The following is an 18,880-nucleotide window of genomic DNA, read 5'->3' as shown; positions in this document are numbered from 1 at the left end:
GAAATTTTTAGGAAATTGATGCACTCAAATTAGATGACAAAATTAATGGTTATGCACACCTCCCCTAAAGAACAAAATAAAGAAGGAAAATATGACAACATTAATGGTTAAGCAATATAGGTCAGAGTAGAGCCACCAAATTCCAATGTGCAATTTTATATAGACCAAGGTTCAAAAGCTCAATTTCAGTTTCAAATGCAGTTACACTAATAACATTAGGCTTCCATAGTTTCAACTTCAATTTCAAAGTTTCAATTTAAAAATATTTAACGTAAATAGAAATTCAGAAGAAAGTCAAAAAACAAAGCAAATAAATTTGGTACTATTTAAATTTGGTACCCATGTTTTGCATAAGTTTCAGATAGGATCCAGACTTTTCATTTTGGTTTTCGTGCTATAGACATGGATATCATGCTCGGTCTTAAATAGTGACATTCCGGCACGGCAGCACTCTGTAGTCTGTACCACAGTACCTTGCATTAGCTATACATTTGTCATTAGCTAAAACCAACTCCTCTAGACAGTCTGCACTTCAGATAGGGTATGGTTAGACTTGGTTGATTATGTCCATTACTTGGAAAGAATTCATTTTATTTTACAAGCAACACTGTATCAAAAAAGAACTCAGGTAGCACATAAGATTAATCTTGACCAAATTTAAGTAGCTGTATCCAACTCTAATACTCGTTTTTGAGCATTCTGAACTTGGTGTCACAATTATAAGGTGGATACAAAAGAGAGCTATGTTCTAATGTTCCAACTCTTTGCCACCATGACTTACTTTTTGAATTTTTAATTAATTTCTACAGCTTATTAAATGGACAAACCAATACGTTATGTCATCACCACATGCTAATGAGGAACATGAACACCAAACAGTGATCAGATGATATTTTTACATATGTACAAAAATTATAGTTTGGATCTGATTTTAGTTACTTATATATGAAAATATTTAATGCAAACAGAGGAGTTGGTTTCTCATACAATTTTAGAAAACAGAGCTTCTGAAATTGATAACAGAGGTTAGAAAACAGAGCTTCAGAGATCTGATTTCATGTGCAAGAACAATTTCTCATAAAATTTTAGAAAATAGAGCTTCAGAGATTGATAAATAAACCCAAATCATAATCAGAGCTTCAGAGATTGATAAATAAGCAGATCACAAACAGTATCATGAAGTTCTAAACGGCAAATAATTAGAAAAAAAGATAAATACTTCCTCTCCTAAAGCCCTAACAAGATCCTAATGCAAACCAGTAATCAGGGTAACCTAATACTACGGATTAAAGCTCCCACATTTCGCATCATCGCATTGATCAGAGTCACAAACAAAACCCGTATAAGATGCATTGAAAATGCCCAGATCATTTAATATAAAACTAAAAGGAGAAAAAGATCAAGAAAATGGATGAAGATTGAAGAACAAAAGGGTAAAGAAGGAGATGAAAACTGAAAAGAGGAAGGCAGACCTCCGACGCCGAGATTGGCGGGGAGGAAAAGCGGCAGCCGCGGGTGCGACGGAAGAAGCCTTTCTTGGCTACAGCCTACAGGTGGAGGGGGGGAGGGGCCTGCAATCGGCGGTACTCTTTGTAAGTTGGAACCCCGGCGGCTGGCACGGCGGCACTCTGAAGACGGTGAAGCAAAGCAAAAGAGGAGGACTGAGGACAATGTCGATGAGGAGCAAAGGAAAGGAGGAAGATGCAGTCTTGCAAAAGAGCTGAACTGCTGAAGACTGAAGAGGTACTGAGCACCTGAGGTAGAGGCGTAGAGCCAAAGCGGCAGAGCCTAGAGGAGCCAGGCTGTCAGAGGTGTAGGACCGTAGGTTTATAGCTTCCATGGGCCGTGGGCGATGGGATTGGGACGGCAGATTGCGGACGGCGACTCCAGACACCCTCATCTTCCCATGTCTTTGTCGAGATAGCCGTTGCTCTGGCTCTGCGACTGCGATTCACTGTAGACACGGAGTCTAGGCGGAGGCCTTCTTTGGGCCGAGGCCTTAGGCGACTGACTAGGTCGCCTAAGGTTTGAGCCAGCCCTGTGGAGAAGTCTAAGGAAAACAACAGGCCGTGGAATGCCCTCATTCAAAACTTGCAGTTCAGAAACAGATCTCCAAGACAGCATGAAGAAAACGATTACAGAAGATCATCGTAGGTTTGGAAAGGCATCCTAAAAGTCTAAAGACCGGTTCTTCGATTGTGTATCCTTTAAAGTTAGAAGTGGAACGCAAATTGCTTTTTGGAATAATGTCTAGATTTTAGATGAACCACTGAAAAACATCTTCTCATCGATGTTCCTTATCTCCAAAAAACCTCATGAAACAGTGAAGCAGATTTTTTCCAGGAAATAGAGGCTGGAACCAATTTTATCTCGCCTATGAACTAAGGAGGCCTGGAAGGACTCCAAGAACTAAAGCTTCTTCTCGATGAAATAGAACTCACCTAGGTAATAGATGAAGCAGAATGGAAATGATGCAGAAGCAAACAGTTCATGGTAAAAGGATGTTACAATTTTTTCACTAATGGGGGAGTCACTTCAAAGATTGGCCGGACCAACTAGAGACTTCCACTGCCAGAAAAAGTAGAGTGTTTATCTAGCTTGCTTTTCAAAACAACCTCCTCACGGGGCAGACAATCTAAAGAAGAGGAATTGGGCAACGAGGAGGCGTCGAATCACCTATTTTGGAAAGTCAAATGGGTCCAAATCGGACCCAACCCGGACTTGAACCGGACCTGAATTTTTTGGATTGGGTTTGGGTTATACATGGACCCTACCCAACCCGAATGTCTCGCTAGAACAAAAATTGTAGAGGTGGACCCGACCCGACCCGATCTTCTATTGGGTTGGGCCTGGGTATAAAATTAGGACCCGAACAAAGAACCGGGTTGGATCGGGGTCACTCATGATCCGACCTGACCCGACCCATTTGCATCCCTAATAAGAAAGTTAAGTTTTCTCAACTAGTTTAACACGCTAACCATTTTTTGCTACCAACATGTCAAATAATGAAGCCAGACTACAAAACTTGAGTCTTGATGGATAGCATCAAATTTTTTTCAACCAGGAAAGAAAAAAAAAACATAACAACCTTCTCGCTATAATTATGAATAAATGCTTATATGATGAAGAAATTTAGTTTTATGGACTCCAGATTTTGGTTTCTACAAAGACCGACAATAACCTGCATACATCTTAACTATTAATTAGCAAAAGAAAATGTTATATATAAAAGGATTTCACCTTGCCTTTGTGTTCAATGCAACTATTCAACAAAATAAGAGGGGAGGGATGCGTTGGAATCAGTTATCAACTGATATCAATATATTAAGCCAAGTTGTTGACAAAAAGAGTTACTTACAATCAAAGTTTCAGCATTGCAGCTTCCACCAATCCATTTCTGCGGAATGGGGACCCTAATGGAGCGATTAGGCCCAGACTTTGCATCACTCTAGTTCTCCTTGCACTAAGACCACCTGTTTCTTGCGGTGTGCCATACTTGGTCTAATGAATTAATTGAAGTTACCATGACATAACATCATAAAATAAGAAGAGAAATGGTAAACGAATGATAAATGGGTAGAGGAGAGAGATATACTCACAGAGCAAGGACTCTCAATATGATGTTCTTTAGTGCCATCATGCTTTGGTAGTCCTGATCCCATTTGCTTTACATTTTTGACTTCAGAAACTCCATCTGTTGCATTCTCTATCACACTTGACCTTCCTTCTTTACGTTGTTTTTTCTTGCTGCATTTGGAAATTTTATCTCCATCCTTTTCTGTTCTCTCTTCCTTATCATACTTACGCTTTAATTTTCTTAAACAATCTTGTTTCATCATTTCGACTTTTGAACCTCCATTGACAGCCTTTCGTGCCACATCTTGCCTGCCTTCCTTACTTTGTCCGATGCTTACCTGGTTTTTAACATCTTTATGCTTCCGATTTCTGAAAATATATCGCTTTATATTTTTTCTTGTCAAAGCTTCGTCTCTAACCATTAATGTTACCTGCTCCTTAACATCATTAAGCTTCATCTGCCTTGAACCATCTTGATTTGTGTTTTTCATTTTAGAAGTTCCACATTTTTCCTTGTCTACCACGTTCTTCTTTCGTACCTCCCCTTGCTCCACTCCTTTGTCTTTGAAAGCTTCACCTTTAACATTTCCTTTCACCTGTTTCTCAACATTGTCATGCTTTGGCTGTCTTAAATTATATTGCTTTGTACTTCTGATTTTAGAACCTGCTGCTCTGCCTTTCTCTGCTATCATTGGTTTTCTTACATTATCTTGATTTATCTTTAAACCTGTCTGAGATTCATCCCTGGACTTGTCTTTGCCCTGCTCTGCTCTCACTTTTTTTAATTTATCTGAAGGACACCCAGGCTGAAAGCAAAGCTTAAATTAATTAATAAAGTATTTAACACATTGTTCAAGCAGATGTTACAAGTGAAGAAGGAACTATATTGAGAGCTCTTGAAAACTGAGGTGATAATCAAATCTCAGTCTGTCCTTGCCAGTGGTCACTTATCACATGGCAGTGACTGTGATACCCCAGATTTTTGGCTTCACTAATAATTAAAACCAATTTGGATTTGAGGCTCTAAAACAATCAATGACTATGAGATTAATTATTGTAACATGTACACTCACAGAGACAGGTCCAATTGCTTCCCGGTTTCTCTGTATCTTATCTTGTTTTTGTTTTTTGACTTTAAGAGCTTCAACCATAAAATTTTCTGCAATATAAATACCATGAAAAAATATGTAAAACCAAAGAATAAACCGACATTTGTTGTGTAATAATAAAAGATACAAAATTCTACTCATGGTTATCTCTTTGATAGTAAAACGGTCCATGCACAACTTTATACATGATGCAACTTCAGAGACTGTCATCAAAATTCAATTGTTTGATAACGAAAGAATAATTGCAAAAAATGTAGCACTGTTAGTCTCTACAGTCAGAACGCTTACCCTCTTTCATATCAACAAATTGGCCTCTATCTGCATGAAGGTTATGGTTACAGATGTAATCATAGACTATTCTTTTTCCCATTTATGTTAATGCTTTATATTGGCAGAAAAGCCAACTCCCTTTGAAGCAGAATCATGTTTGGACAGTGTGCAACATGGAACCAAACATATCAAGGGTAAGAGGTAATTTATCCCAAATGTGTTTGCACATGAAGAGAGACCGTGAAGAACAAAAGATGACTTATGAAATGATTGGCTAACCTTTAGATTTAGAAACTTTTCTCTTAGACTTGCCAGCTGATTTCAGGCATAAAAGGTCCTGTACTCGTACCAGTTCAATAAAATTGGAGAAATCATCAGTACTGAGCTTTTTCCACATTATAACTACAAGATGATGAGGGAATATATTCTGATGGGGCAAAAGAATAAAAGAAAAAGGTACCTCCTCCAGAGATTTCTGGAATGCTCCTCCAGCATCGCAATTTTCTTGCTTAAGAAACTATATTTTGGCACAGATATATATGACAGAACTGAGTCAGTAGTAGCCCAAAATTGGAAAAAAAAAAAAAAAACCAAGAGATAAAATGGAAGACAAAGTAAAATATAACAAAAGAAAAGTAAATTGCTTCATAAGCAATGGGTTAAGCAAACATACTTTCTCAAACTCAGAACTATTTTTCCAAGGGTCCATGTACAAGCTAAGAAGAAACGCAAATAATCAATGATATCCCCAACAAAATCAATCATTAATAATAGTAACAAGGAAAGAGAAGAACCACTCACTATTCATAAGTTCCATACTGCCGAACCAAAATTTCATCCTTTGCCTTCTTTTTGGGTTTATGACCCACAGTTTTCTCATCAACGATCTTAAAAGAAAAGGGAAAATCACTGTCATACAAAGACCACTATCTGAACTACAGGGGATCATGACTATTAGTGAACATGACAAGACAAATAAACAAGCTCCATAGTGACAATTGTTGATAAATGCAGTTCTTTAGATGGTAACAAGAAACTTATCTTAATAAACAAACCTTATTCCATCTAGACTGGGCCAGCTTTACGGATCAGATTTCCATCCAAAAGGTCATGAATTTTTATGACGGACTTTCAACCTAGTATCAACCCACTAATTATTCTTTATTTTTGTGTTAAGAAAAGGAGTTTTTAATTTTTTTTCTCACAATATGCAAAGGATTCTCTTGCCTAGCTACAGTTATGGTGGCTTCATATGCATAGGCACAAGAAAAAGCATTTAAGATGGATATTCATCTTCACAGTATACCTGAGCAGGCCACCATGAATTGTAATGGATCTTGATCCATGCAGTGTCCCCAGGTTTAAACTGGTGCTTTAACTGATTGCGCCCAGATGTGATGGCTTCCATTCTTTCACTAGAAGGATGTATACTGTGTCTTTTCTTCCTCCGTCATTTTGTTTTACACAAGCAACCTGAGGTCACAACCGACATTGAAGATGGTAATCATTAGTCGCTACATTTTGAATCATATACCTTCCAAGGAAAAACAAACCAACTATTATCAAATCAAGTTGTACAGTAGAATAAATCAATAAAATTTTTAAGGTACATAGCTGGAATTATCAACCGAATCTTAAGGCATGAACTGATGCACAAATGACAGTCAGAGACACCATCAATTAGCTACTACAATTAAAAGATCATTGATTACCAAGCAGGCGACTGCTCCTAGGAATGCAAGACAAAAACTTGCACTGCCATAAAAGAATAACTTAGAAGCAGGCTATGATGAAGTGCCTAGTTTATTCATGTATCTACAAAAAGAGAAAGTGCTATCATGTAGGATCAGCAAAATATAGAACTGTATGTGTGTTGCAAAGCAGTTCAACAATAAGGTATATGTAGATTTTCAGCCACATTCAGCCTCTTATTAAAACAAATGATGCATTAGACCAAGAGAAACCCAATCATGGTTCCATTTTTTGGCAAGTTATGTGCTGCGGCTCATCTAAGAATCAGGACTTTCAAAGAACTGACAACAAGATTAGTTGTTATGAACTAAATCTATTGAGGATTGTTGACTCAATTGATTGATTTTGATGAGTACAAAACATTTGTGTATAATACTAATGATTTTGTGTTCTTGGACAAGTTAATTTATTTTATAGAGAGCTCAATGAGGTTGAAAAGTTAGAGAAGCATAGAGAAGTTTTTTGAAGAGTTTTGGGAGTTTCTGTAGTGGATGAGTCAACCCCAAGCTATCTCGAGTCGACCCAAGCACAAATTATTTAACCCCTGAATGGCTACAGACAGAAAACAGAAAGCCGTCAAAAATAGCCCTTTCACGAGTTGACCCCTGAAGATCATGAGTCGACCCCTAAAGAATTTCAGTCGACCCGTCTGCACCTGACAACAATAACGGCTAGTTTTTCTACGAAACTAGAACGGCGATATTCACTCTCAATGGCTCTTTTAGCTTTCCTAACAGCTAGAAACGTCCTCTAACTAGTTATTGAAGATATAAATGCATGGAGACACCCAAAAAAGACAAGAAGAAAAGAGAGGATCAAGAAAAGTGAGTGGATAAAATAAAAAGAAAGGAATACAAGTCTATCGCTACTTTTTGAGCTTCAACTTGAGTATCAATCTAAGAAGCGACCATCCAAAACCTCCACCCACTTCAAAGAGAGCTTCTAAATATTGAGAGAGAGCTTCAACTTCCAATCTTCAGGTTCCATCACAATACATAGAGCAAGCAAGAAAGGAAAAGGAAAGAGCTGACTTCCATTCTTCAAGATCCCAACATTCAGAGCAAATCAAGCACAAGCTACAAGAAGAAAAATCCAGCATTTGTAAAGGTCATTGTGTATATATTTTTCTATCCTTATTTTGTACACAAGATTAAGGAAGCCCGTGTGGAGTTTTTGGTGTGGCTGACATCGTAAAAATCAGCTGGCTTGTAAGATTTGGTTGTACCCATAAAATAGCTTGGTTGTGGTCGCTTGCCCTGAAAAATCGACTAAGTTTTGATGAGCTTGAAAATCAGCAAAGTGTTCCTAGGTATTGGAACTCCGGGTTGGTTTTAGCTATATCGGCAAAACAACTTGGTTTTGGTTGATTGGCAGAAAAAATCAACTGAGTTTGGTTGTGAGCCCAAAAAACAAATGAGTTGTAATCTTGTTTATAGATTATAGTGAAATTTTTAAGGAGAAAATCTTAGAGAGTGGACGTAGGTGAAGGGTTGGCACCGAACTACTATAAATTTTGGTATTTGATTTCTTTGTGCTTGTTGTTATTTTCTGCACTTATCTTCAGCATTCATTTCACAGTGCATATTGGTATATTACTTAATCATTGTTTAGGTTTGTAAAAAATTTTGAAAAACCCGATTCACCCCCCCTCTTGGGTTGTCATCTTGGGCAATAATTGGTATCAGAGCAAGTGTTCTCTTATCTTTTATAGACCTAACCGTTTAGAGCCTAAGATCCATATAGCAACCCTTGGAATGTCCTTTGCTAAAGGATGCTCCTTTGTGAGACCTCTTTTTAACGGATTTGATTACGCCTATTGGAAGGCTAGAATAAAAAATTTTATTCAAGCACAAAACTATGTATGGAATATTATAGTACATGGCCCACACACACCCACTAAAATCATAAATGAAATTCAGATTCCCAAACACAAAATTGAATGGGACAATAATGAAAAGAAATTAGCTCAACTAAATGCTAAAGCAATGAATATAGCTTATTGTTTTTTTAATAAAATTTCTACATTTTCTTCTGCTAAGAAAATCTGGGATAAATTGAAAATAATCTATGAAGGAACCAATAATGTGAAAAAATCAAAAATTAATATGTTAACACAAAATTATAAAATGTTTAATATGCAATCTTATGAATCAATTTCTAAAATGTTTTCAAGACTTTCAAATATTATGAATGATTTGAAAACTTTAGAAAAATCATATACTAATGCTGATCATGTGAAGAAGATTCTTAGATCTTTGCCTAGGTCTTGGAAAGCAAAAGTGACAGCTATTCAAGAGGCAAAGAATCTAAACGAGCTATCCTTGGAGGAAGCTAGCCCAGAAATTGAGGAATATGGTGAAGAAGATGAAGATCTATCATTAATCACCAGAAAATTCAGAAGTCTCCTGAAGAAGAAGAAGAAGAAGCTGGAAGGAAGAAAGAGATGAAATGAAAGAAAGCTTTGGCTAAGGGGGAGCCAAGCAAGAAAAAGAAGAAGAAGAAAATTTAGAGCAACAGCAAAAATTCAGCTCCAAAGAAGAAGAAAACAAAGGTTAACAACTTGTGCTTTACGACACAAGAAGATGAGGTAAAACCTAAACCCCATTCTGATTTTACATTAGATGAATTGCAAAATACTTTTGAAGATCTTCTTTTCGAGTTAAAACAATTAGAAAAGAAAAATAGAGAACTTAGAAAAATAAACTCCAAACTATCTGAAGCAAAAGAACTAATTTCAAAAAAAAAAAAAGATCAATTAACTATGAAAAATAATGATCTGAAATTAAAAGTAGAAGACTTAAATACTAAGCTTTCAAGATTCACATATGGAAAGGAGAAATTGGATTTAATTCTAGGCAATCAAAAGTGTATGCATGATACAAAAATAACTAACTCTAACAGCCCATTCATAAAATGTAATTACTGTGGAAGAAAGGGACATATGGCACATTCTTGTTCACTTAAAAACAATACTGCTGATGGAAATAAGAAAATATGGGTTCCTAAAGTATCAATAATTACTAGTCAACAAAGATCTAAAAAAAATTATGTACCTCAAATTAAAAATTAATCAAACATAAACCAGTATTAGTGCATTCTGATTTAAACTTGAAATTACTAAAAAAGCTGAAAATTAGACCATAACCTTGCTTATCTGAAAGAAACATAAATGATTCTAAATTTATAGATATGTTAGAACTAAAATAGTGGATTGATTTTGATGGATCTCTTTATGTTGCCTTACATGCTTTAATTCTATGATCCTTGTGCTTAATGTCATGATACATATTATAATGCACTGATACTTGCTGAAACTCATCAATATTAGCTCCCTATTTGATTTTGGTTCTATAAAGCTTCTCATATTTTTAAAATGAATATGATCTGATACTTTGAAATATGTGTTCTATATATCCTGATATTAATGACTTAAGAGCTACAATGCATAGAAAATACATATTTTAAATTATTAATCTAAAAGTTTCATTAAAAACTTTTACAAATCCTGAAACTTTAAAAGGAACGACTAATTAAGGAAGAGAAAGAAAACTTAAGAGGCAGAGATCATATAGAACTCAACAGCATAAATTAAAAACTTTTACAAAAAGAGAAGATAACATATGAAGAAATGAAAATTAAGTCTCTTCAATAAGCCTCTTTTGAAATTTGTTCGGATACACCTTGAAATTTGCTATTTGGTTGTTACATCATGTGTTTCAATCATAAACCAAATTACAACTCTAATATTTGATATTTTTTAGCACCACTAAAATTGATCTTAAATAGGTCTAATTTAATACAAAAGGGGGAGAGAGAAAGTTAACTATTGCTAAGTCTAAAATTTTTGAAACTCTTGAAACCCAAGTGTCTGATACATCAAAGTTGAATGATTAAAAGCTCTGAATCTGATTTTTCATCTTTAAGCTTTTTAATTCCCCTGAATATTGATTGGAATAAATTTGAAGTTGCTATAATTCTATTAATATTTGATAAATTTTAGAAGGCAAATTTTTTATGCTGTCAAAAAGGGGAAGAGAATAAGTTTAGTATATGCTTAATTGAATATATATTAGCTTGGATTAATTTGAACATTTTATTTACTTCATGTTTTACATAAATAGATTAATTCTACATAAATAGATTAATTGTGCATAAATTCTAGAAACACAATATGCTTTATTTTGCATATACTCAAAGTTTTGTCACCATCAAAAAGTGAGAGATCGTTTACCCAATGGATTCATTTTGATGAGTACAAAATATTATTTGAGTATAATATTAATAATTTTGTGTTCTTGGAGAAGTTAAATTTGTTATATAGAGAGCTAAATGAGGTTAAAAGATTAGAGAAGCATGGAGAAGTTTTTTGAAGAATTTTGGGAGTTTCTATAGTGGATGAGTCGACCCCAGGCTATCTCAAGTCGACCCCTAAAGAATTTTGACTGCTTTCTATTTTTTGTTTGTCCATTTAGGGTCGAACCATCTAAGCCTGACAACAATAACGGCTAGATTTTCTATAAAACCAAAATGGCCATATTCACTCCTAATGGCTCTTTTAGCCTTTCTAACAGCCAGAAACATCTTCTAACTAGTTGTTGAAGATATAAATGCATAGGAACACGCTTTTCTAATAGCTAGAAACGTTTTCTAACTAGTTGTTGAAGATATAAATGCATACAAACACCCAAGAAAGACAAGAAGAAGGGAGGAGATCAAGAAAAGTGAGTAGATAAGATAAAAAAAGGAATACAAATCTATCACCACTTCTTGAGCTTCAACTTAAGTATCAATCTAAGAAGTAACCATCCAAAGCCTCCACCCACTTCAAAGAGAGCTTCTAAATATTGAGAGAGAGCTTCAACTTTCAATCTTCAAGTTCCATCAATCTACATAGAGCAAGCAAGAAAGGGAAAGGGAAAGGAAAAGAGCTGACTTCCATTTTTCAAGATCTCAATATTCAGAGCAAATCAAGCACGAGCTACAACGAGAAAAATCCAACATTTATAAAGGTCATTGTGTATATAATTTTCTATCCCTATTTTGTACACGAGATTAGAAAATCTCGTGTGGTGTTTTTGGTGTGGCTGACACCATAAAAATAGGTTGGCTTATAAAGTTTGGTTGTATCCGTGAAACAGCTAGGTTGCGGTCGATTTTTCCTGAAAAAACGACTAAGTTTTGCTGAGCTTGGAAATCAGCAAGAAGTTCCTAGGTGTTGGAACTCGAGGTAGGTTTTAGTTGTACCGGCAAAATAGCTTGATTTTGGTTGATTGCCTGAAAAAATTAACTGGGTTTGGTTGTGAGCCTAGAAAACAAATGAGTTATAATCTTGTTTATAGATTATAGTAAAATTTTCAAGAAGGAAGCCTTGAAAAGTGGACATAGGTGTAGGGTCGGCACCAAACCACTATAAAATATTGGTGTTTGATTTGTTTGTGCTTGTTTTTATTTTCTGCACTTATCTTCAGCATTCATTTCGTTGTGCATACTTGTGTTTTACTTAATCATTGTTTAAGTTTGTAAAAAGTTTTGAAAAACCCAATCCCCCTCCCCTCTCTAAGGTTGTCATCTTGGGCATCAAAGATAGAGAAACTTAGATTTTCTTTCGTCAATCTCCATACTTTCACATAGTTGCAATATCTAAAAGCTTAATTGCTTTTATAAATGGCCTCATTGAAGGGCGCACCAAAACAATGAATGACTGGTGCAATGATGGAATGATTGACATAGTGACATCTTTGGTTCCCTATGCATGTGATCAAGAAATAGTTGATTATATAAGCGAGATGTTGCATATAACAGTATAAAAGAGAGAAAACTTCAGTGAACAAAAAGGCCTAAGAAAATGGAGCTTGTAAAGCATATGCATATAAATGGACATATGCATGCATGTATTTCTGCATGTGGAACATGCTGGAGAGTACTATACAACCTATAAAGCATGGACATGTATCCAACATATAGATACAACACAATAAGTACACTAATACAAGAAATCTGGAAGTAAGATGATGTAGCCACAGCATAAATACAAACAGATGTATATATATATGTTGTATACGTGCATATATATTACAAAAATATAAAAAAAGGTCTATAAGCAAAGTGAGCTAGAGCTATGAAATAACATAATCCATACCAAAGTTCACTAAACTAGTACCAAGGCACGTACTAGCTGGAGATCAATTTGATATGGTACAGGTCCGCACCATGCCGTTCCAGGGCATCAAAATAGAAAGAGGAATGGAGTGGGGAAGAAGGAAAGGAAGAGAAAGAGAGAGAGAGAAAGGAGGAGAGAGAGGGGGGAGAGGGAGAGAGAGGCAGGGAGGGAAGGGGAGAGAAAACCCTAACCCTACAAAATCAGGGGTCAGAGACAAGGAGAGAGGGTAAAGGGAGAGAGAGATAAAGATAGGAGAGACGGGGGGAGGAAGAGAGGGAGAGAGAGAGAAAACTCACCTGTCATCATCGTCAACAATGGATGGTTTCAAATGTGAACGAGAAAGAGGATTAGGGTTTGCATCTAAGGCTAATATTCTTGGGGTTGGAGATGGATGATGGCATCAACGCGAGGAAGGCCATCAACACAAGGCTAGGGTTTCCATTGAGCAGGAGGAGGAGAGTCAACGCAAGGAAGGACATCACTGACACTGGCCAGCTACGGACCTTGAGAGAGAGAGCGAAGGAGAGCCTCAAAGGCTCTCAAAGCATCAAATTGCGAGAGGGGGTGAGAGGGAGGGTTATCAACAATAACTTATTAATTTTATTTATCTTAGAAAATTAGATATCCTCTTCCAATACTCTAATACCTTTTAATCCATTAGATCACCAGTAATGTATTTTAGAAACATTGGTAAGAGATGATATGACATACAAAAGCACTTATAACATATTGCATGTAGATGGTCCTAAACAAGGTTCACCGAAGCGATACTAAAGGTTATTCTGACTGGCAACCACTTCAATACGATACGAGTCCATATCGTGTTGTTTCGAGGAATACTGAAAATAGGGAGAGGGAGGAGAGAGTGGAGAGGGAGGAAGGGGGAGAGAGAGGAGAGGACCAGAATTCGGAGAGGAGGGCCGCCACGAACACAGGCAAAGAGAGATAGTGAGAGATGGAACGAGAAGGGGAGAGAGATACCCTAACCCAAACCCTTAAAGAGGGAGGGAGGGAGGGAGGGACGGGGGGAGGGAGAGGGAGAGGAAGAGAGACGAGGGGGCTTATCTAAGAACGACAACATCAACAGCAAAGGCGAGACAAGCATGAAACCATTGAAGATCGGCGAAGAGAGCAAATGAGCATCAAGGGAAGGGGGTTACAAAACCCTCAAAGCCAAATAAAGAGGATCCAAGGGAGTGCTTTTATAAATTAGAGGCTAAACCGACCTGAGCGACTGAGCCATCCCAGATCGGCGTTGGTACAATTCAATATGGGTCAAACCATTCGTTTTGAGTCGGTTCAGCAATCACTGATCCTAAATCAAGATCCATATAAATCTAAGAAAGATTCGTCGAATCAAAACCGAAGGACGTACACGCTGACGACTGGTTCGGCATGGTATGGATCCATACCATGTTGTTCCAAGGCATACCAACAAAGGGAGAGCCAGAGAGGGAGGGACAGAGAGGAAAAGAGAGAGAGAGAAGGAAGGGAGGGAGAGAGAGAGAGAGAGAGAGGGAGAGGGAGGGTGAGAGACAAAAAGGCCAAGAGGAAGGGCTCGGAAGCTGTCATCGAAGCAAGGCTCTCTTGTTTTGGCAAACCAATTACCGACTTCAATTCGAAACTAGAAAACCTAAAAAGGGCTATGAATTAGGGGAGCTGTGTTCCGACAAGGGCTTTCGAGCTCTCCTCCCTCTCTCGATCCCTCTCTTCCCTCCATTCCTCCCTTCTTCTCCCTCTCCTCCCTTCTTCTCTCTTTCTTTTCCTATCTCTCCTTCTCCTCTCCCTCCATTTCAAATCGAGGTAATAAACCATACTGTTAATCGACTGGTCCCGATTCAGTATTACCCCGAACCGACCGGTTTAGAATGGTTCAGCAGACCTTGGATCTGGGTTTTGATCAATTTGTAATATATGATTCTTTTATGGGCTATGTCATGTTTTCAGTTAGTTCATCGTTAGTCTCGTAGGTGTATTATGCTAGTTAGGAGCCAGAATGGTAGGGGAAGTAGGCAACCAATGCACCATGACAGAGAGATGCAAGTCTATAGAAAGAATTGCAATCAAAACACCTAAATATACAACTTTATTTTTTTCTAAAGATAAACCAATTTCAGCTGCTTTAAACTAGTGTGTAGAGACATTTTAAATAAATAAAGATAGTTTCTTAATTAATTGAAATTGATGGATTATGACATATCATAAACATCCATAATATTTATTCTTTAACATGTGCAGAAAACAATTCCAAGACATTTGTCATACAAACTAAAATTAGACAAATGTGTTTACACATAAAATCACAAAAAAGTTCAAAATCCAGAAACAAAGATCTACAACGGGATATGTAATATGTTTATAAAATTGCAACACATTACAATTGCTAAACACATATCATCAAGAGATCTAGTTAAAACAGAAATATCTCAAATTCTAATCAAAATGAACATTAGGCGAATCAAATGATGGAATGAGTTGTTTCAGCTTCCCTCTACGGCAAAACTGCACTTCTCTATTTTTTGTGCTTTCAAAGTTCTTGTTTTTGTTAATATTAAAAGTACCTGAGATTTTTGGAACATATCCCTATAGTTGATAAAAAACATGACATAACTGCAGATTGATAGCTTACATCTAGAAGGGGAATGGTAGTAGATTGAGGTGGAAGCAAGTATGGGAGAAAAACCAAATGTCAGGATCATAAAAGAACAATTCAAATTGATTTAAAAGTACGTGTTCCAGATGAAGTATGCATAACTATTTGTTTCAGACAATGGAACTACTTGTTTAGCGATTGTGTTCTAGAAAATTGTTGTAAAGCATGACATGGATAAAAGATACATGTAGACAGCAAATACATTAGCTAGAACATGTCTACCACCCTGAGAAAATGACTCTTGCAATCAAGGGATGTGTGTGTTATCCAATCAAAGAAAAGTTCAGCCAAAATCCGATGATGTTCTCTCAACAACTAAAAGCTTAATTTTGCCCCTTCTTGCAATCATTAGAAACACCAACAACAATTTGTTCTTTCATTTAACACCTCTTTCTCATTCTACAAATATAATCCTCTAACTAAAAGTAAATCAACTGGTAGCTCAATTGATTGGAACATATCTCTCCAAGTAAGCGGTCAAATCTGAGTGGTGGCAAATAACCAACATATTCTCAAAATAATAATAATAATAAAACAAAAGTACATCAAGCTTTTGAACATTCCATCAGTTTTAAATTATTACCAGCAAAACCCTCATTGAAACCTCCATTTTACCAGATCTCTTCAAAGGCATTCTAGATTAATCAATATATGACCTTTCCTCCAAGATTATGCAACATCAAGGTTTTCACTACCAATACCGATACTTGCGTTGGTATCCAAATGGTACAGTGTTCACTAGAGTCCAATTCTTGGTACCGGTGATTGGTAAGGGGGGAATACCAAGTATCGATTCCCAATCAGCAAGAGTCAGTATGCCTAGTATGCAGTACAATCTGGTTCTGAAAACCATGTGTAAGATGTTTTGCTGTTTTGTCACTTTTAAAGGGCATATTCATGGTAAAAAGAAGTTGAAGAAATTGAATCTGGTTTGTACTCCCCCTTAGGCTGTCGGTTTAATAGGTGTGGGGCTAGAGTTGGAGCTCTCTTGATCAACTCAGAAATTTGTGGGGTCTAGAGAAAATTACAAAGTGAAAGCCTAGGAATTCTCTCAAATTTAGCTCTATTTGGAATTTGTATTAGTTATGACTTAGTATATACAGTTCATATTGGATTCATTTACAAATCTGAGATCGGTTTGGCACTTTATGGAGAAGCTAGTGGTTAGCTTCTCCAAGACAATGCATTAGGGGTTATAACAGAAGACTTGGGTTTTTAGGCAATTTGGTTGCCAAGAAAATGAAAGAAAGAAAGCAAAAAAAAAATCAGTGGAAGAAAACAAAGTTGAGTATTTTCTCATGTCTGGTTGAAGTAAAAAGAATTACATTGCAAATTGTTGAGAAAGTGGCTAAGATATGTTTAACTTATACTAAACCAATTGCCTTTTATTTATTTTTTCTCGAAATCGCTACTTTTTTCAGAAGAAAAACCTTAGACTTGTTAGAGCAAATTTTGACCCTTTGTTTTCTCTCTGATTTTCTCTTCTGGTATTTTCATTTTACTATGGAACAAGGAGAAAAAATAGTTCCTACTTAATAAATTTTTTTGTTTTTTAACTTTCACCTTCTCAGCAACCAAACAGAGTCTTAGGGTTTTGCATACAAGAGAAAGCAAGAGCATTTGTTTGAGATATAGAGGTCTAAGAAGAAGAAGCTATGGTAATAAGAACAGGTATGCTTCCTTGGACATTACTTACATATTCCTACAAGTAATCTCTTGTTTATGCCTTGCAATCTTTATCAGAGAAAGGGTTTTTCTTTCAAGGGAGCGGGATAATTTTGTTCTGTTAGATTAAAGATCGTAACGCATCTGGCATTTGCACCCTTGCATCTACGGGATCCCTCAGTTATTTCAGATAAAAAATGTAGCCCCATTTTGGGCGAACCAAGTACAAATATAAATTTTGTATGTCCAGACCTTTCTTCCCTTCCTTTTTGCCGCATTTATTGACATAAACAGCAACAGTCTTAAGGGGGGAATACTTTCGCACAAATTTCAAACTTTAATCTAACTTGATCCCTAAACACCAAATAAACAATAACACTCCATAGCTATGAAATATCCAATATAACACGCACCTAGCCTCATTTCTTAAGCCATTTCAAGTAACAAAACTCTAACTGAAATCCTTCACATTCAAAAAGGAAAAGCTAGCAGGACAGATGTCGTGAAGTTGGATTGATTAACCACAAAATAAACATAAAAAGAGAAAGAGAAGCCCAAGCAACAAAACAGAGAACATGGGAGCAAGCGAAGGAAAACCAGAGAAAAGAAGCGGAAGTACCCCAGAATTGGAAGACGCTGGACATCCGCTATCCCGCGCTTGGGCTTCTTCCGCTGGGCTTGTTTTTGGTTTTGATTTGAGAGGCGGGCGGCTTATTTTCTTCTTCCAAATAACGGGAGGAGAGGCCACAGTAAAAAAATAACGGGAGGAGATCCCTCGGGGCGAGTTTAGCGAGGTGGCTTACGCTCACTATAATTAACACCACCGCCCACTGCACCCACGCCGTTGGGCGCACGTGGCCTCGACCAGGTCGGTGTCCAGCGACCGGCCCCTATCAATTTTCTGTGCCTTTGTTTTTCCTTTTTTTTTTTTTTCTTTTTTTTCTTTTTTACCCATACTAATTTTATATAAGCACAACCAAGTTGAGCCACTAGAAAATAGACTACACATTAACAAAGAAACAAAATCATACTTAATCTCGAGGTTCTCTTCAGAATAGTGGGCAGCAAAAGAGGTGACCCAATCAGCAGCTCTATTCCTCTCACAAAACATGTGCATAGCCTCAAAGGTACAACACTTCCTCTGCAACCATCGGATGTCGAGCAGAAACGGGTGCTCAGCCTTCCGCCCTACCTCCAGAATGCGCTCAATCATCTTGGCTGAGTCTCCTTCGGGGCACTGTCATTTGTGTTCTTAACTTCGGTACCAGGAAGAGGCATAAAAAAAATAAAGCCGAAAAATAAAAAACAAATCTTTATACTTCTTTTTGGCTAAATAAGTTATTATACATCGGAAATAGAGAGAAAAAAAAAAAAGTTGGATACAGCAATATAGATGGACCACTTTAAATTACGTTTATACAATAAATTACAATCTGTTGGACTATTCATGTAACATGTTATGTTTTCTATCACCATTATAATAATTAGATTTATAAAAGTAATATATAAATAAATGATTTATTACGTTTTATCTTTTATGTGTTCCTCAGCTCTCACTCTCTAATTTTCTCTAGTCTCCACAAATTTTTGAGTCGAGCTCCAACTCGAGCCCCCCAACTTCTAAACCATGGCAGCCTTAGGGAGTCCAAACCAGATTCAACTTCTTCAACTTCTTTTTGCCATGAATTTGCCCTT

The 18,880-nt window shown here is 36.7% G+C and overlaps 1 protein-coding gene across 2 annotated transcripts; it reads right to left on the bottom strand.

Annotated features, from left to right (window-relative positions):
• Positions 1-229: 229 nt before the first annotated feature.
• LOC103718690 (hepatoma-derived growth factor-related protein 2-like) lies at positions 230-17,962 on the bottom strand. Of its 2 annotated transcripts, XM_039127358.1 has the most exons (10): positions 17,805-17,962; positions 6,262-6,428; positions 5,757-5,842; positions 5,629-5,671; positions 5,416-5,472; positions 5,235-5,292; positions 4,650-4,735; positions 3,600-4,382; positions 3,359-3,501; positions 230-525 (listed from the first exon to the last, which is right to left on the bottom strand). In XM_039127358.1, exons 2-9 carry the CDS (start codon positions 6,361-6,363, stop codon positions 3,361-3,363), a joined length of 1,356 nt encoding a protein of 451 aa, XP_038983286.1. In that variant the 5' UTR covers positions 6,364-6,428; positions 17,805-17,962; the 3' UTR covers positions 230-525; positions 3,359-3,360. The 2 variants fall into 2 exon arrangements, with proteins under 2 accessions (XP_038983286.1, XP_008805838.2); XM_008807616.4 differs by lacking the exon at positions 230-525 and having other exon boundaries at positions 3,119-3,501.
• Between the last annotated feature and the right edge of the window lie 918 nt (positions 17,963-18,880).

This window comes from Phoenix dactylifera, chromosome 6 (assembly GCF_009389715.1).
Source record: "Phoenix dactylifera cultivar Barhee BC4 chromosome 6, palm_55x_up_171113_PBpolish2nd_filt_p, whole genome shotgun sequence".
Lineage (NCBI taxonomy): Eukaryota > Viridiplantae > Streptophyta > Magnoliopsida > Arecales > Arecaceae > Phoenix > Phoenix dactylifera.
The sequence above is the reverse complement of the archived record's forward strand: the minus strand, read 5'-3'. Positions and strand labels throughout refer to the sequence as shown.